At 44.4% G+C, this 19,897-nt stretch overlaps 1 protein-coding gene across 2 annotated transcripts; it reads left to right on the top strand.

Annotated features, from left to right (window-relative positions):
• Positions 1 to 330: 330 nt before the first annotated feature.
• mybpc1 (myosin binding protein C1) lies at positions 331 to 19,350 on the top strand. Of its 2 annotated transcripts, XM_061761630.1 has the most exons (31): positions 331 to 587; positions 3,362 to 3,388; positions 4,572 to 4,643; positions 5,685 to 5,732; positions 6,254 to 6,295; positions 6,680 to 6,721; positions 7,081 to 7,191; positions 7,805 to 7,953; positions 8,029 to 8,146; positions 8,223 to 8,271; positions 8,718 to 8,774; positions 10,231 to 10,397; positions 10,468 to 10,600; positions 11,437 to 11,561; positions 11,640 to 11,745; positions 11,829 to 11,995; positions 12,082 to 12,247; positions 12,327 to 12,433; positions 12,513 to 12,649; positions 12,736 to 12,895; positions 12,990 to 13,094; positions 13,163 to 13,351; positions 13,857 to 13,991; positions 14,094 to 14,261; positions 14,370 to 14,458; positions 14,548 to 14,743; positions 14,819 to 14,958; positions 15,039 to 15,198; positions 15,444 to 15,580; positions 15,680 to 15,866; positions 18,678 to 19,350. In XM_061761630.1, the coding sequence occupies exons 1-31, from the start codon at positions 566 to 568 to the stop codon at positions 18,773 to 18,775; spliced, it is 3,609 nt and encodes a 1,202-aa protein (XP_061617614.1). In that variant the 5' UTR covers positions 331 to 565; the 3' UTR covers positions 18,776 to 19,350. The 2 variants fall into 2 exon arrangements, with proteins under 2 accessions (XP_061617614.1, XP_061617615.1); XM_061761631.1 differs by lacking the exons at positions 4,572 to 4,643; positions 5,685 to 5,732 and having other exon boundaries at positions 332 to 587.
• Positions 19,351 to 19,897: the final 547 nt, after the last annotated feature.

The following is a 19,897-nucleotide window of genomic DNA, read 5'->3' as shown; positions in this document are numbered from 1 at the left end:
GGCAACTAGTATTAACGTCAAAAGTCTCTTTGTAAGACCTACACGAACAGTCACAAATTTGGATCCAGCTTCTCACTCAAAAGTATAAGAAAGCGTGTCCGAGCTTTCGACTGGTAGTGCAAACGAGAGTAACTAGCTCCGCATTAACTTCAAATCGCCTTGCTGCCTTCATTCCAAAAAGATGGCACGGCAGCGGATGGGTTGGGGACAGTGATGCTCAGTGTGGGCCAGACAGAGCTTGATTTTCCACTAGAGAGGAGAGGAGGAGCATGCCACCTATCTATATAAGGCCTGAAAGCCTTGTCCCTCCTGGATCTGTCACTGTTCCTCCTCTCCTCCCCCTGCCAAGACCTCCAAAACGTATCCCCGTGCCCTCCTCATCTCCCATCACTCTCGTCTGGAGTTCGCCGACGCTCTCTCGCTCTACCTGCCGCTCCCCGCCCCCCCCGCCCCTCGCTGGTGGACTCTCCTGCGCCTCGTCCCGGCGACCTCCCGTTGAGTCCCACTGCTCGGAAGCATCGCCTTTTGTTGACCGCCTGACACTCTTATTGGGACGCGGCTCAAGATGCCAGAGCCCCCGAAGAAAGGTAGGGGTGCAACGGGGATGACTATGAGTAACAATAGCCACAGAGATGGGTGTTTTTCACAGGCAAAGAAAATTAGTTAAGGGGGGGTACATCTTTGTGGACGTGGTGTTGCATGATAGATGCATGCATGTATGGAACGCCAAAGCAGCACAATCCAAATTAAATGTTACTAGTCGGGGGCCCGCGGGGGCCGCCCTGCAGAAACGGTGGCCGGACTTAGAATCAACGATATAAGCCGCTCCAGTTGTCTCCAGGATGATTCATGACAAAGCCCATATTAAACTAGACACTTCATCTAAAACCATTCCACCGTCCCGCCCTGACTTTGAAACCATGATAGCTGTCACGTCCATCAACATTCCTCTTTAATCCATGGCTGTCTGTCATTATGCGATGGTATTACTCCTGCCTTCTCCATTAGCAGCTCTGCGGTGGTCTGAGGTTCATCAGACATGCCCTTGTACAGTAAATAAAACCTATTTGGGAAACTTGGATACGTCCTTCTCATTGATAGTTTTTTTTGTTTTTTTTTTTAATCAACCTGCTATCTTCTCGGGGATCCTTGATTTGTCCGTGGACCATCCATATAATCTCATATATCAAAATGATATTTGATGTATTATATTTTCCTTCCAAAGCAACGCTGTGCCAAAGTATGAGGGATGCTATGAGCTGACCAAGCAACCAAATATCAATGCAAATTCTTGTTGGGTCACAAGTGCTCATTTAAGTACAGTACTATCAGAAAAAAAATGTAGAAGTAAAGCACCACTTTACACTTGTTTTATCAAGGTAACAAATTATTTAGCAGGAACAGTACAGTTTTTGCTTCCTCCTTGCAGCTATTGTCACAAGCTCCATTCGTCAATTTTGAACTACAACGTGACTTTGGTATGTGGGGCTTCTGCTTGTAATGTATACCTCCAACTGGACAGTATTGGATTGTGTAATATGCCATGACAGGATTTCTCTTAATTGGGAATTCGGTACAAGGACGTCTTCGTTGTGTGTGGTGCAGTTTCGTTCAGCGTGTGCATCCACCGAACCCCTCGGAGACAGCCACTGACAAGCATTACCATAAATAGCTGCCCATCTCATAATGGATACTGTAAATGTGTGCAGAAAAGTATTGTTCTTCAGATGAGTCGCACCAGCTGTTGTTTTAGACCCCCCCCACACACACACACACACACACTTTGGATGACAAACAGGAGATGATGGGCCGCCAGAGTATCTCTTGGGGCCAGGATTCTTGTCCTGGAATAGTTCAGAATGAGCGCACTTTTAATCCCCGGCCCTTGTTCCCTGCCATCTCCCTCCACTGACACCCAAGCCCCTCAACCATCACCATTGGCCAGGCATCAGATCTGTCAACCCCCCAGCTACTTTATACATCACTCAAAGGGCAGTCACCCCTTTTGACCCGCTGCCCAGACGCCTTCCACTACTGTCCTCACCTCGTGCTCCTTTGTCTTGGGTTTCACTCGAGGAGAAGCCAACAGTGTCTTCCCTGCTTGATACAGTATTGATTGTCGCTGAGTTCCAACACCCTCCCCGGGCTCTCTCCTCCGTCTCATGTTACACAACAGGCTCCTTATGACTCAAGACAGGTCGTCACCTGATTGTCAATGAAAACGAAAAGTGGCCTCATTCAATTCCACTAAAGGGAGACAGCGGGAATGCAATTGATGCAGACTTTGACAGACGTTTGAATTCACACACTAAAGGTCTATGATAGGAGAAGCAACGCTGGCAACAGTTGGAGCTTCGGTGAGCCCCTTTCTGTCTGAGCGCCAGCACAGGCAACAGCTGAAAATACCTGCAACCTTGTCAGCTGAACTGGGAGACCTCAGAGGTAAAACTAAACCTTCCCGCACCCTCGTTATCTCTGCGGCCATGAGAGTGAGCCTCGTTCCGGGCGGCATGATGTGACCCTGTAGGATTGCGCCGCAGCGGCCAGCAACGCATTGTTTGGAAGAGAGCGTCGCGGTTAATTTTGGGAGTCAGAATGTTGACAGGGAATCATTACAAAATGTAGGGCTGTCCAAAGCTGAGACGACAACGGCAGAAAGTGGCTCTCAAAAAAAATAAACATACATTGTCAGCAGATGCGCTGTAGACAGAGCTGAGATCGCAGCGTTGACTGGTTGTACACCGCTGACTGTCTTCAAGCTTCTGAAGTGTCATATCACGGGGCTCTCAAAGAGAAGGTTGAGGTTTTGGGTCCAAGTTAGTCTACAACAGACGAAGGTCACCAACTTTCATGTTCATCCATCTCATGGTTGTTATCACTTTGCTGGTGTTTGTTTTCTCCACTAAACCTTGACTGGAGCACTGAGTTCCCCCAAAATTGGGCAATTGGACGTGTATTTATGCTGGACAATAAACACCTAAACAAAGGTTGCTCGGTGACTCGTTCTCACTGTTACGATAGACCAAAGCAAATCCCAATCTGAGCAAGTCCAGATGTTGTCCAACTCCCTTTATGTATTGGATCGTCTCCCATGCTTCGGTGCTCCAATAACCCACTAATAACTGCAGAGCTGAAAGGCTGTTTGGGGTTTAGCTGTCACATCCTAATATCTTTGTGTCACAGTTGTGGTTTCATTGGCATGATTGGACGAGGTAGAGGGTGAACAAGTGGTGATTCTCTAGGCCCTCCATTCTAATCAGTTAAGACTTTAGGGAGTCAGCTAATGAAATAGGTCAGTGTTGCGCAAGAAATACTCACAAACTGTTTTGTAATAGATATCTTCTTTCTTTTCTACTGCTAGATGAGACACCAAATGGCCAGCCGGAAGGTGAGCAGCCAACGACAGCTCTTCTCTTGTCACCTCACACCCTCCAATGATGAGCAGACTCAGACTTGTCTCTGGTTTGGTAAACTTATAGCTTCGAACCATAACTTAGCTTACCTTTGAGGGACAAAGAATGACGCCGCCATCAGGTCACGTGTGAGCTGGATCCTTCCCAGCCAATTTTGGGGCAAGAGGCGGGGTATACCCTGGATTAGTCACCAGTCGATCCCAAGCCACATATAGACAAACAACTAAAAAAGCCATGTATGGAATTTGTGGAGTATCTGGAGAAAACCCAGGCAAACAATTGGGGGAGAACAAACAACACTCAACCCTGGGCTCACCACATATTCCAATGTGCGGCCAAGCTTGAATGGAACAGGATTTGAACCGACAACTAAATCACGATTCATTTGGTCACTGCTGACCAAGAGACGCTAATAAAAAAAAGTCAGGCTTAAGGATACAATGGCGTGAGAACAGTTGTAATGCTTTTCTACCGCAGCCGAGTGTAGAGGGACAGAAATTTCTGACTTTGCAAGCGAAGACCAGACAACATCTCCCCACGAGGAGATCACAAACCTTACGACAGGTTTATCCTGGTAGACAATATGAAGGTGCTGCCGTGCCACCGAGCTGTCAGCATCTCTGACATTCCTCTCGTCCGCCAGCTGATCCCTCGCTGTTGTTTCAGCTGACGCGCCGGGCCGCCCCATGTGAGGGCAAGCGGGTTGGGGGTGGCGGGTGGCTAGCGGCTATCTTTTTGCCGCCGCCGGGATTTGACCTTGGTGCCGTAGCATCTTGAGGCTCAGGCTGCGAGAAGTTCTCCGAAAGCCTCCCTAAAAATACCCCTGGGACTTTTGCAGAATAACTCCAGCAGTGGCTCAAAGATGACTTTGTGAATACCCGTGCTAACCTTTGCAAGCTAGTTTGAAGCATACCGTAGCAGTAACTACTTTTGAACATCATTAATCCAAATCAACACATGCACATTTGTAAGCCTGAAATGATATTGTTGGTGTTTGTCTCTGTATAAAGTATAACTGTGTGTTACCTGCGTAGATGTGTGTATTTCTGTGTGTCGTTGTGTATTTGGTGTACACGAGGGTGCGAGAGGCACGACACATGCTTTCAAAAGCTTTGTGCTCATCCAAATCCATCCGCCGCTTTGTCACATTATGTTCAGAAAGTGTTGCACCAGACAGTAACGGTTCCCCGCTCCTACCTGTGATTTCACTGGAGGTCTCTCCGCCCCCAGGTGGGTAACCTTGACCACCCACACTGTCCTCATTTCTTCCATCCTCCCCCCACACTCACGTCACGTGTTGGTTTGGGGTGTGCCATCACATGTATTTTTTTTGTTTTTTATTTGTATTTACTTTGCGAGGCCTGCAGCTATTTGTGGTGTTTTGTTGTTCTTACCGTATTGCGCTGCCTTGTACTTGTCCTGTGGCTTGACGCTTTTCACTGTGAAGACATTTTTGAGATGTTACACGGGAAGCTATGAGTAGTAGGAGTGAAAGGTAGGTGTGGTAGGTAGGAGTGAAATGGAAACATTACACTTTTTCATCAGAATCTCAAGCCTAAAGGTGGACTAAAACAATTTTGACTAAAACTGGAAATTATCCTGTAAAAGCTACAGGTGCTATTAGTATCAAAGGTGAGTCACCCAAGTTTTCTAGGAACCGAAATTTGAGAAAAGGCTGGACAAAGTTGTGTGACATTGTTTTTCTGGCGTCTGTTTTTGTTAGCAATGTATTATACAGGTGCATCTCAATACATTTGAATATCGGAGAGAACTTTTGTATTATTTATTTCAGTGGTTCAATTGAAAAAGTGAAAATCATATACTAGTATTATATACATTCACTTCACAGAATAGGAACCGGAATTTGGAAAAGTACTTTTCTATGAGTTTAATAGTCTCTATAATAGGACTTTCCCTTTTTTAATTGAACTACTGAACGAAGAGAACTTTTCTATCATATTCAAATTAATAGCGATATATATATATATATACTATTGAGGTCGAAATCCGCTTTTTTTGTGGGTTATTGTTGCACGAGTTTGGCACTTGCTGATTTGAAAGCACACCACCAGGTTGTCACTTAAGAAGCTTGCAGGAATGCGCGCTATAAAAGATCCATTCGTGATCTCACACTGCCACGCATTTTTGGCCTTTTTGAGCTTTGCGCTCAAGGGGTGCATGTTCGTCCGACGTCACCCGCCTTGCCTGCGAGTGAAAGATTTGCGGCGTTGGCTAGGTGGATCTATTTGTCAACGAACACCTTTATTGCAGATGACAACGCCCTCGCAGCCACTAGTCTGCTCCCGTCGCCCCCTACAGGTTGGTAACCGAACCACGCCAATTATTCACGAGGACGTCTGCTCTTCCCGCGACTCCAAAAAGCTAAGACGCAATACGGTTTCCCAAGCAGTCAGGAATAGGGTATATTACTACGATAGATATATAAAGCCCAGGGTTAGTCTTTGTACTTGACGCTCCCAGCGGGATAGCCAGTATGTTCAACATTGAGATGTATGTCAGTAACAGTGTGTGCGAGAGGCCCGAGCATCAGCCTTTATTGGACAAATAAAGGCAACGATGCGACACTGGCATTCCACATGTATGCTATGTGTGCATCATGTGGATGCTCATTGGTTGCTACTGAGTCAATTTAACCAAACGTAATGCAATTTATTTCCATAAATAAAGGTGACCTTCCTACTAAAATTTCGAGTGAATGAAAATAGATAGAAGGGCATCTAACAGCAAATTTCCGACGGTGGGCATCGGGAGAGAGTTGAAACCACCTATCCATGAGCCTCCTCTTATAATTTTCCGTGATGACTGTGCTTTTTTCACAGAGGAAGCCAATTCACTCAAGAAACTCTCAATTGAGCTGCCTAGTAAGATGCGTCTGTTCAGTCCCATTACAGCGTTTCTGACCAACGCAGTCAACTTCCCTAAATCACTAAATCAAAAAATTAGAGCGTAGGAAACATGTTGGCAGACATGTTTTTGGGTGTGTTATGACAACTTTTGGTAGTACAACAGAGAGAAGTGGGGATGTTTCCTTGCTAACAAATTAACATCCACCTTTTAACTCAAGATTTCACTTTCAATTTTGCTCTTTGTGTATTTCCCTTCAAACAGCAGATACAATCTATTGTCAATACTCCCCCAAAAACTAATCGCTTGGCTTTCATTTGTGTTGGCGTGTGCTTGCTACAGCGGACTTTACAGTACTATTCCCGCCAATATGCTGTAAATCTCTCTTTGTCTTTATTTAGATGATAGCGTCCCTGTTACCTCCACGGGGAGAAAAGACTCAGGTAATTGAGTGGTAGGCACAGTCACTAGAGAATGTTGATATTGTTCCACACACTAGGGAATAGAGAATAGTGTTGCTGATATTAAGCGCTTCCGTCATCCTTGTCGGACATCATATAAAGTAAGTTTTGTGCTGCCTCATGTCGACGTCATGCTTTCAATGTCGCCTAAACTGCTGCTGGTGAAAGTGAGAGAATGTGTCCAATTGGGTGTCTTTCTGTCTGTCTGTGTGTTGGCACTTAACAGTGCAAAAGGTGGGTCGTTTTTAATGTGGTTCAGACCGACGGTGACCAAAATGATTGAGTTACGGTCTCCTTTTTCAAATTGACAACTGTATGCATTTGTCCTCAATGTGAACCAGTGTGGTCTTTGGGTGAGTCCCAGCCCCCAGAGGAACTGGACAAGCCTATCGAGACCCCACCGCTCTCCACCCTGCTAACAGAGAGACCCGTAAGCGGCATGGTGACCGTCGGTAAGCATAACAGACAACCAAAACAAAACTGCTAATACTAAGGGTTCATAGTTGAAGAAAACGTCCTCTAATCAGAATACTCTGTATTTGCCAAGTTGAAAACACACAAGGAATTTGTCTCCGGTAGTTGGAGCCGCTCTAGTATGACAATAGACAGCCATTTTGACAATAAATACTTTTGAGACCTAAAACATAAGAACACACGACGGAGAGTCACTTAGCCGCTAGCAATTTAATGGCAAGAGGGAAGAAGCTGTTGGAATGTCTGCTGGTTTAAGTTTGCATTGATCGATCGCCCCTACCTGAGGGAAGGAGCTGGAAGAGGTGGTGACCAGGATGTGGAAGGTCCAAGAGGATTAATTGAACCTCTCTTGGCAATTGAGTCAAGGTGCTTTTAAATAGCCTTTCCCAAACTTAAGGTCAGGACCCAAAATGGATCCCTGGTTGTTTTTTTTACAAGCATCTGTCAACATTATGGCATTACTTGATGCCTATTCGGAAGCTCGCGTCTTAGGGAGTAACCAAATTTCTATGTTTGGGAATCGAAATTTCAGACCTGAAACATAGCGTCAACAATAACGTCCACGTTTGTCATTTCTGCTGCCCGACAAAGGTGGAGACATTACCTTTGTCGCAAAAGTGGAGGCCAAAGACCTTCTACGCAAACCAACCGTCAAGTGGTTTAAGGGGAAATGGATGGACTTGGCCAGTAAGACAGGGAAGCATCTTCAGCTCAAAGAGACCTTTGACCGAAACACCAAGGTAAGAATCAGCCTCAAGAGTCCATCAGATAGAACATGCTGTTGTGTGACGATCGATATGCGTCTCCTCGGACAGGTCCACACATTTGAGATGCACATCATCAAAGCCAAGGAGAATTACGCAGGCAATTACAGGTGCGAGGTCAACTACAAGGACAAGTTTGATAGCTGCACCTTTGACCTGGAAGTGAAAGGTCAGTTCAAGCACCAATCAGGCGCTCTTGTCAAGACACAAATGTGGTACTGTTATTGTCTACTGCTGTCTTCCAGAAGCTGGTGGATCACAAAGTATTGATATCCGATCCGCTTTCAAGAGGAGGTAATACAAGAAGACGTTGATATAGTCGAGTGTGTAATCAGTATGCAACGCAAAGGTACAATCTTGTAAATGCATACAGTATGACATGATATGATTGATAGCAGTTATATCATTATAATCAACCCACCAACACAAGCGCCTTTACCCAATTAAAGGCCAATTCTGATATATTAAATCACCCTCAAACAATGTGTTTGGAAAGCAATACAAAGCATCCCGGTGTCATTGCACCGTCACACTCTGACAATGTCACCCGGGACACAAGACTTACACAAAACACCACGTTTCAAAACCAGACACGTAAGACTGAGTTTTGTGTAAGCACCAATCACTTGTTAGCTCACAGCTAATATACTGATTGAGCGGTGGCTTTGTGTTGCTCTTTTAGCATTGTTTTCTCGAGACTGTTTCATTAAATCTTTATTAATCTCTCCTTTTAACAACAGCAGTGAAGGCCAAGAAGATGCAGGGGAGCTTGACTTTAGTGCTCTCCTTAAACATAGGTGAGAATCACATGCCCACCCACCGGGTGGATGTTGCCCCCTTCTTCCAGTATTGGTTTCATGTGCTTCTTTTGGCTTCCTTTGAAAAAAAAAATGATTCTTATGATGCAACTCTTTGAATGGCGAGCCTATATCTAGCCTCTCTTGGTTGCTCAAAATAAATGCAAAGCTAAACACAGACACGGCCTGATAAATTTAAATTGTATTTTGGGCTTGTCTCTTCTTCTCCCCTACATATTCAGACATCAAAGGTTAGTCGAGCGAAAACCATATATATTAAAAGCATTAGACCTTACTGCGGGTGAGTACTGGAAACTCGTAGTCCCCAGCATGACAGGTAACCCCCGAATTGGACGAGAAAGAGTGTTGGCGTACTGTAGCTTGGTAACACTTCATTTGAAAGCACAATTCTGAAAGGCTCCTGCTTGCACTTGGCAATGGCGGAAATGGTCCTGGAGCACCGTTTCCCCATTGTTAAAGATGTGCAAGGGAGCCATGGAGAAATGATGCGGTAAAATAGTGTTATCGCTACATTGTCATTCTATTTCAAGTGGGAAATACAAGGCAAATACAGCCATGTTTATTTCGGGTTTCAACATAATAATTGCCTGAAAATAAACAGAAGGAGTAAAGAATGGAATAATATTTTCTGACTCTTTTCATCTCGCTACCTTTCAGACATTTGGAAAATGTCCCCGAAAGACAGAATGGATTGAATGCTCTACTAACGCACATGCCGCTCTGTGCAGGGCAACATGTTTACTAACAAAGATACCACAAACCTAATCCAGCAACCATCTCCAAGACTCTAACACTATGCGAGCATCCCTGAATAAATCAGTGGAATGAGTGTAAAAAAATGGGATGGCCCAGATAGGGGAAGAAAAACCGTATTGATGCAATGTTGCAGGCAATAACATTTTATGTTTGGGGGGGGAAAAAAGGAACCTGGAAAAAAAAGTACAGAACAAAGCACGACAGAAGATTGGAGAAGAACGATCTAAAATAAAGCACCGATAATGCTGGTAGGGCCGCATTAGCAGACTGACAGGAACATTACGCACTTCAATTCGGTCCGATTGGTCATTTTTTTAAATTTCCAAAAGTATTTAATAGTACCAAAACGTGTTTCTACCATACCATACCATATTGGGAACTATAAAAAATGTTCTTGGTAAGGAAAAGGCAACAAGCTTGTCATCCACACGGCGTGGATGATGTCCTCCATTGTTGTGCAGGATTTGGCACTTTAGGGCTTTTAGGACCAAACATTCCTCTCCAAGATCTAGGTAGACTCAGGTAGACATTGCATGAAGCCCATCCCTTTGTGTGACATCTCCTGAGGAAACTGATTATACCGCACAGAATCTCATGTTATAGTTCAAGTTCCTCAGAACATGTTGCAAACGCCATCCTTTGACTCTTGTCGTCACACAATAATATCCAACACCCCCAGGGAGCATAAACAGCAGGACGACACTCCCGAGGTGGACGTCTGGGAGATCCTGAAGAATGCTCGTCCAGATCAATACGAGAAGATTGCCTTCATGTATGGTATCACAGATCTGAGAGGCCTGTTGCGCAGAATGAAGAAGATTCCCAAAGAGGAGAAGAAGAGCGAAGGTAAGGAAGAGTCATCCAGTCATTGTAATTCCAGAGCAGACTGTGCTGACATAAATGTGTCATTTCACAGCTTTCGCAAAGAAGCTGGAGCCGGCGTATCAGGTGGATAAAGGAGGCAAGATCCGCCTTGTTGTCGATCTGACTGACCCGACGGTTGACCTGAAGTGGTACAAAAATGGACAAGAGATCCGTCCTAGTCCCAAGTATGTCCTGTTGTCGCTTGTTGTGTATGGTAAATGTTGTCTGCCCTTAAAACACAAATGAAGCGCATTTCACATGATGCCATTCATTTGCGGAAATGTGTCCTTCCATATCAGTTGTCTCACCAATGTCTTCTCGACTTCAGTGTGGCTCTCATCAGTTCCCAGGACTGCAGAGCTACATTTGAGTGATAATCACATGTCCTGTTGTGTTTAATTGCTCTTTGTATGCCTCTGTACAGGAAAGAGTGGTACCTCCCACACAGGCCTTTAACTGAGTGTGGTTTTGGCAAGAGGGTAGATATAAAGGTTTTGACAACTGCTTGTGTTTCTAGTTCTACTGGAAAACATTTCAAAAGAGTGACGATAAGCCCCTTCAGAGTTGGCGCTCTGAAGGGGCTTATCGTCGTCGAGTAAATACGATCCTAGTCTTGCACATAAACCTAAGTCAATGCCAGAGCCATGCCAAGCTAAAGCCATTTGGGAGGCTATTGCTGTGTTCTGGTTTCATCGCCAGGACTTCCTGTCATTCTCTTGGTTGACTACCACCTCTGTCTATGTCTGTCATGTCATGGTGCGCCTTTCCTGTCTGCCATAATCACTTCCTGCACACTCTGTGTGCTCTGGCTCTGTTCTGGCTCCACCGCTGACCTTAAGTCAAAGGAAGTAAGTCGATTTGTCCGTCCAGCTACCTCCTTCGTGTTCAGTGTTGCAGAGTGAACTGCTCTTCGATATGATGTGCATGCTGCATTCTGAAAAAATCATTAGACACTTCCATATTTTACAAAGAGTGAAAGTTGCAAGTTGTTCACTCAAGATAACTAAAGGATCACGTTTAGGTACATATTTGAGCACAAGGGCACACAAAGGATCCTGGTCATCAACAACTGCAGCCAGAATGATGACGCAGCGTATTCTGTGGCGGCAGGCGATGAGAAGTGCTCCACGGAGCTGTTTGTCAAAGGTATCGCAAGCAAACATTTAATCTAGGTGGACCGTCGGCGGTTTTCTCTACAGCGCTGTCGCCATTTCTCAACCACAGAATTGCCAATCAAGATCACTAAAGGCCTTGAGCCTGTTGTGACCACGGTGAATGAGAAGATTGAGCTGGAGTGTGAGGTGACAGAGGAAGGCGCCCCAGTCAAATGGTAAGATGGTGTAAAACCACAATAAGAACCCCATAGAAATGTCCTTTTCCTGAACCATAGCTGAATGCTGCTACTTCTCTCAGGATGAAGAACGGTGTTGAGATTCCAACAGGGGTTCGATCCAGATATCGAGTCAAGTGCGAGGGAACCAAACACACCCTGGTGATCGACGATGCCTCCCTGGAAGATACCGGGACTTATTCCATCATGGCTTCTGGAGGCTCGTCAGAGGCTCATGTACAGATTGACTGTATGTAAACAGTGATGGTTCATTTGCTTCCTGCTCTCGTAGATTGGCTTTGTTCAGTTGTGAAATTAACTTAATCTCGTCAATAGTGAAACCACTGAAGATCCATCAAGACCTGCAGGATACAAAGGTGATGCTGGGCAAGCCTCTCAAGCTGCACTGTGAGATCTATCCAGGCAACGTCCCAGGTCGATGGTATAGGAATGGACAGCTGATCCAGCCGAACGACCGCATCAACATTGTACACAAAAATAGGTATGACCTCATTGTTACACTTAGAAAATGACTGCACACAAGTGTTTAGTGTTGAATAACATCAAGGGGTGTTTTGCAGGGTCCACGAACTTTCAATTGAAACGAGTTCCCTTCACGATTCTGGGGATTACACCTTTGTACCTGAGGGGTACTCACAAAGCCTATCTGCCAAGGTTCATGTTATAGGTATTTTCCAATAAGGCTAACTGACTTGAGATCACACACAAAAAAAATATCAAAGCGTTTAATGTAAAATTTTCTTTAGACCCTCCAAGGGTGCACCTGGAGGGCTTGAACTTCGTGGACAACACTGTGACAGTTGTAGCTGGAAACAAAATGCGCTTGGAGATCCCCATCAGTGGAGAACCAGCCCCCAAGGTGGTGTGGATGAAAGGTGAAAGGGTCAGTGTCTAACTTTTACATGCAGCCTGGGTAAGATGGTACTTTACGAGAACTGAAATCTTTGGCCAACCACATCTCTGTCTCAGGTTATTCTTGAGTCCGGCAATCGTGTCCGAGCTGAAACATATGTTGACCAGACTAGCCTGACAATTGAAATCACAGAGCGCGAGGACACAGGCAACTACAAACTAGTCCTTCAAAATGAGGCCGGTGAGGCCACAGCTTGCATCAAATTGAAGGTTGTAGGTAAGAGATCACACACACACACACACACACAAAAGAACTTTGCATGTCTTTACAAAATCTTCAAAACTCCAAACTACTTTCTCGCTTTCTGCAGACATCCCTGATTCTCCAGATACTCCTTCGGTCCCTGTGATTGGAGGTGATTGGTGCCAGATGACATGGGAGGCACCCAAATATGATGGGGGTTCACCAATTTTAGGTAAATTTCAAAACCTACCTCACAGATTTACCGTGCCACAAAAAAGTAAGAATGTTTGTCCTCCAAAGGCTACTATATTGAGAGAAAAAAGAAGCAGAGCTCAAGATGGATGAGAATTAACTTTGACCTGATCAAAGAGACGACATATGAGCCCAAGAAGATGATTGAAGGCGTGCCATATGAAGTCCGGTTATTTGCGGTCAATGCCATTGGTGTGTCCAAGCCCAGTGAGCCATCCAAACCCTTTACCCCCCTCGGTGAGTTTTCCAAATGATCTCTTTAATGTCCACCAGGACAATGGGTCAGCTTTTCATTGGCATGATTTCTGGAGTTCCTAATTTGAACACAGTACTGTCACCAGCGTGTAATGTGGTTTAAGAGGTTGTTGTCATTTTTTGCTCGGAGTTCAGGTTGAATATTACGTGGGTGGTCTGCCCTTGGAACCTTGGGCACACAGCTGTTGCCTCCAGTTTCCCCACCATCCAAAGCATTTAACTAAGACTTCCACTGGCCATGCAGGAGCTTCAGAAGATATTAAATATATCTTTATAATGACTGCCAAACCATCTGCGGATTATAGGTTTAGGAGATTCAGTCCATGAGAGGGTTCAGTAGGAGTTAAATGATTCCGAATAAAGAATGGACAGAGACCAGAGGTTGGCAGACAGTGAGGCGCCTCGCTCATGTGTTTGTGTGTTGCTCTTGTTTGTGTATGCTGTCATAAAAACAAAAGCCTGATGAGCAAAATTTGCATCCTCCAAGCTGTGACCAGTGAGCCCACCATGCTGGTGGTGGATGACGTGACTGACACCACAGTGACCATCAAGTGGCGTCCTCCAGAAACCATTGGAGCTGCTGGTCTCGATGGGTATTTGGTGGAGTACTGCCTTGAAGGATGTAAGAAAGCATGCTCTCCCACAAATACTGACTCACTGGGCTATCCCTCATGAAAGTTGAGGAACCCAAGGTTAAAAAGATGCAATGTTTCTTTACTAACAGCTGATGACTGGAAAGCAGCCAACACTGAACTGATAGACAAGACCAGATACACGATCAAAGGCCTGACACCTGGGACTAAAGTCTTAATTCGAGTCAAGGCTGTAAATGCTGCTGGAGCCAGCGTTCCACGGAACACTCAGCATGCAATTCTTGTCAAGGAGGTTATCGGTAAGCAAAACATTTTGGGGAAAAAAAAAAAGAAATCATCAAAAATGAAAGTTGCCTCTGAGAAATATTGATAATGTCTGGTACTTTGTGATATCCATCGATCCCAAGAACCACCCAAGATCCGTGTCCCTCGACACCTGAAGCAGACTTACACCAAAAGAGTCGGGGAAGCAGTCAACCTTGTGGTGCCGTTCCTGGTAAGGCTGTGTCAACATCCAGTACTGGTTTTTTTGTTAGCATTATTGAGCAGAATTCTCCTCACAACCCTGTGACAATGTCTCTATAGGGCAAACCTAGGCCAAAGGTTACCTGGCAGAAGGATGGCCAACCCATTGATCCTGCCCACGTCAGCATCCGTAACACGGACTGTGACAGCATCATCTTTATCCGTAAAGCCGAGCGCAGTCACTCCGGAAAGTATCAGATGAAGGTGCAGGTAGAAAACCACGTTGATTCAGCCGAGTTAGACATACAGATCATAGGTGAGGGAATGAAGCGGGTAAAGAACATTTTCAAGGCCAAAACTTTGGTTCATTTTTCGATTTCCATGCTGTTAGACCTACCTGAGCCTCCCCAGATTGTGACAATTGAAGATGTCTGGGGAGAAAATGTATCTCTGTCCTGGAACGCCCCCAGAGATAATGGCAATGCTGCGATAACTGGCTACACCATACAAAAGGCAGACAAGAAGACAATGGTAAACGATGAATTTGAGGAAATCCTCAAAGTCCAATTGTTTGTTCGTCCTATTTATATGCTTTGCTGTGCTCAACGTAGGAATGGTACACATGCCTGGAGCACTACCATCGCACCTCTATCGCCATCACCGAACTAGTGGTTGGGAACGAGTACTTCTTCAGGGTCTATTCTGAGAACATGTGTGGACTTAGCGAGTCGGCCACCCAAACCAGGAAAAGTGCCCGCATCGTCAAAGACGGTACGAGTTACAGATTTTTTTTTTTGGAGTTAGTCAGATCACCTTGAGAGAAGAATTTTTTTTTTGTGGGAACAATTTGTATGGTCCACAGGTTGGTTTACGACAGGCCCCCACATGGTGATTTCCCACTCCTAGCCAACGCTAAATAAAGAAACATTGTTCTTCCCTCATTCACGTAGGCAATTGCCCACATGATACCACTTAGTATCACACATGACCCCATTTCTTTACTCTTCCACCCGCAGGCATGAAGATGAAAATCGCCCAGTACAACGACCACGACTTCAACGAGGCCCCCAAGTTCACGCAGCCGCTCATCAACACGTTTGGCATCGCCGGCTACAACACCACTCTCAACTGTAGCGTGCGGGCCCACCCCAAGGTAGACTCTTAAAGCCAGGGGCAAGTTGGAACCCACCGAAGAGCGACATGTAAAAATGACTCCGGGAACCCTAGACCTATGTTTGTGTGTTTGCCGCAGGCCAAAGTGACCTGGATGAAGAACAAGATCATCATTGGCGACGACCCACGCTACCGCATGTTCAGCAACCAGGGCGTGTGCACGTTGGAGATCAGGAAGCCCAGCCCTTACGACGGCGGCATGTACACATGCAGGGCCATCAACGACTTGGGGGAGGCCCAGGTGGAGTGTAAGCTGGAGGTCAAAGGTAAGTGTGGACGCAAAGTGGACTGCTGTGGTAGCCTGGCACCACTTCATACTGTTGGCTTCCCAAGGCTTAGATTGCCCTTTTTGCTTTGAATTAAAATAACAATTACTAGATTCATAGAGCTTTGGGAGCCCAATTCAAATGAGGTACCAGTGTTTCAAATGTGTGTTGTGGAAAATCCAAAGTGCTGGCGTTTCAGAACACGTAAGTATCTGTTGTTTTTTGCTGCAGGAGCTAGCCATAGATGACTTAACCATTTAAAAGTGGTCATTGATGCACATCTCCCCAGATATTCATGAACACATTTTACCCAATATCTTAAAGCCCTCTGATGGACTAAGTGATAGGAAGGCTCATTTATGGTCTACATTACGTGCAAACTGTACATACGGACCAGGCATTGCAGTACCACCGGAAACCGTGTGGCGACAGTGTTATGCCCAGAAGTGAATAATTTTCAGAAATGGTAAAGGACGGCAGTGAAAAATATAAAAAATACAAAATACAAAATAAATAAAAACATCGAAAAATCAACATGGACAGGGCTGGAGGTGTCATCTGCTGTATCTCATGTTGTCTCTGAGTTAAGGAAATTATGAATACCTCCTCCACCGTTGCCAGGTTCCTTCTTCATATTTGTAGATCCAGATCATCGCCCTCTGGCGGATTAACTGCTCAACCAATGCAATCATGGCATCGAACTAAAAGGGTGTTTATTGTGTCTATTTTTGTTCGTACTACGAGCATAAATGAGCCTTTCATAGTCAAGACAATCAAGCAATGTGTCCAATGTAAAGCATCTCTCCATATTGTGTAGTTTTTCTTTTGATCCAAAATGGATTAAAAAAAAAAACAACAACAACAACATCATTTGGAGATACATGCTTTAATTGGTTGGAGACAACGGCATCTTTGCAAAAGCACCTTTACATATAGATGGGTAACCTCAAGCTAACTTCATTGATGTATTTGTTCCAAGAGGGAAATGTCACTCTTTAACATGTTTCGCCTACATTACCATTTTAAAAGGGGCTAACGTTGCTATGGTAAGAGTGAGCCTACGACATCAGCAGGTAGCGTACACGTTTAAATTTCATTTCATGTCAAATTTCACCTTTAAAAGTTCCATCCTCACTTATTTGACTTTACAGTGTTCTCCACAATGGTGCCACTTTCACTTGTTAACTCCTCATATAAAGAGTTCAGTAATCCCTCAGCGGTACTCCCCCTGGTGCACACATATAACCCCATGTAAACATTTTTGTTAACCCCTATTCTCTTTCTCTCCCCCCCCCCAGTCCAAACTCAAGAATCATGAATGTTTGTTCTCACATAAGGTAAGCTTTCATATGGATCTGGCATATGAAGCTTATGTCATTCATTATGCATCCCGCCGTCAGCCTGCTTCCTAACTTTGAGTTGCTGGTTGGGACTGTGGCCGCTATTCCCCTTGCGGGAAGCACCCATCTCGGAAAGAACATCGGCCGTTTTAAAGTAACGGGATTTGCATGAAGCCTCATAGCCGGACTCCTTTACAAGTCTATTTTGTATTTCTCACTGGTTGCCATATTGTGACTCTTGAGTGTTGTGTGCAGACGACACAAGGTGAGTAAATTGCTTGCTAAACAACAGTTGACGTACCGATTTTTTCCTCTTGGATGCCATCAACAGAAGTCATACAGCACCGAAAACAAGTAACAGTTTGTATTTGGTGCATAACAGAAGACTTTTCAGGGTCTTTTCTGTGCTGGATGATTTATTTTTTTTTTTTAGCAAAGCGGCTGTATGCACAAGGCCTCGACTTGTGTCCCAGTTCAATTCTACTTTGTTCAGAATGATTAAAAAAATTTGAATAATTTAGGAAAAAAAGTTAATATAACAATTTACTTTTGATGCAATCTCACATCGTAGCATTCCCTTCTTTGCTGCACGTGTAAAAAAGAAATGGTGCTATTAGGAAAAACAAGAAAGCTCAAAACTTACATCGCATGCAGTGTGTATACCTCTTCGCTTCTGTCAAACAAGCATAAAGGCAAGTTAACTCATTCACTGCCAGCCTTCCCACTTAACATGGATATTTGACTTCTAAAGCCGTCAATGGCAGTGAATGTGTTACCTACTGCATAAAACATTTGCTAAAATAAAGTAAAACTACTCACCCTTTGAAGATGTTTGTCACAAGGGAACAAGTGTGGTCCAGAGGGGTCTTCAGAATCAAGTGACCCTACTTACAAGTTTGACAAGATACAAGCCGCCGCATGGACAATTTTATGCTTTGACTTGCGAGCAAACATTTGAGATACGAACGTGGCAGTGATCCCAACCCAACTCGCTTCGCAAGCAGCGGTTAGCAGTTTGGCAGATCGTGAACAACTTAAAAAAATGAGGCTTCAAGCTGTTTAATACCACCTACAGCTCAAGTTTACTGCCAAACTAAACAAAAAAAAACAACCAGAGAGCCTCCTCAAGCTTAATGCTAACACACAATAGATAACGCCATCGATGGGCTACCGAATACCCTTTAAGCGACCGATATTTGAATGACTGTTACTGTGGCTGACTGAGAAGTTGTGACCGTCTCCATGTATATCTGTATGTCTGTATTATACTAACCCCAGGCCATATGCTCACTGAGCTGACACCTCAGCTAGTTTGGATTTTTTGGTGAGAATTTCATGGCTTACGGTACACGAATACGAAGCAGAATTTAATTGGGACACACTAGACCTTCCTCATGCTAAAACTACTTTCGCCTGTTCCTGCCGACGTGATGACGAGTGTCCCCTCTTGTCCCCCTGCTCCCTACCATAGGAGGGTTCACCTTCTACGAACTCATGCAACGCGGCGTGCCCCTCCACCTGATTGACAAGTACATGACCGAGACGAAGGTTGTCGAACAAGACAAGTAGAGACTTGTTGAGCTTTAGCTGCAAAACGCGCTGCCACGAGCGACGCCCCTCTTCTCTCACCTACAGCCAACCACTACGGGAGGCCAGCAACCTGGAGGCGGATGCGGGGATGGAAGGGTGAACGGGGTCAAGGGGGAGGAGGGCGCGTCGGGCTTTGTGTGGCATGCTGTGTCACCCTCTGTTTTTTATTTGTACGTCTTAGTCAGCTCGGATGCATGTCAGCAGCTCTTTTTGTTTTGCCTACGTGTGAAAACAACGTTAAGAATATCACACTACATCTTTTTTTTTGGTGGGGTGGTCATGCTCAGTAAAAGGTGGGGTTGTATAAACAAATGTTTGGTCTTTGTATGGTGTCGCTGAAGAAAATTGCTGGATAAATGAATGTGTCGATGACTCATCTTAACGAGAAGGGAAACTTGATTAAAAAAATGTGGTTTATTCTGCATGAAATATTGTCTTTTTTTTGGATTCATATTGGTGACTTGAGCTAGGATTGAAGCTCGGTCAACATGCGCATGCCTTTAACTTTGTAATTATGGCCAATGGATTACAATAAATGGCAATTTTAATTATGACACCGTTTCTGAAGAGCTGTTTTACCATTTCAATCCATTATTTTTGAGAGAGTTTCTGCTTCTCCATTTCAACCTGATTATCATAGAAATGTAGTCCTTCACACCAGAGGTTTCATTCCTAAAAACTACATTTTATATTATTGTAAGCCACTGTCACATTATGCACAGATTGAACATTAACGCTGCACATAAATATAGGGAAATAAACTATGATTAAAATGTAGTGCACATAAAGGTTAAATACAAATGTCTTAAAACAAACAGTTCTCAAAGTTTAAATGCTCATGTATTGTCCTAAAAAGTTAAATACAACTTAACAGTACTTCTGGAAACAATGTTGTGGTAATATTGCATGTATTCTGTCCTAAAAAAAATAAAATAAAATGAAAAAAATAAAAAATAACGCTTGTCATAATTAACGAAAGGAAAATGTAAAGATTCATTGAATGAATAATACCGGTGTCATTTATTTAAGGTGAAGCCAAATTTAAAATGTAGTTAAAAGATGTTCCCGGAAGTTTCCCCCTTTTTCGGTGTCCAGACACAA

The sequence above is a fragment of the Phyllopteryx taeniolatus genome, chromosome 22, assembly GCF_024500385.1.
Source record: "Phyllopteryx taeniolatus isolate TA_2022b chromosome 22, UOR_Ptae_1.2, whole genome shotgun sequence".
Classification (NCBI taxonomy): Eukaryota; Metazoa; Chordata; class Actinopteri; order Syngnathiformes; family Syngnathidae; genus Phyllopteryx; species Phyllopteryx taeniolatus.
This window is presented reverse-complemented; position numbering and strand designations above follow the sequence as displayed.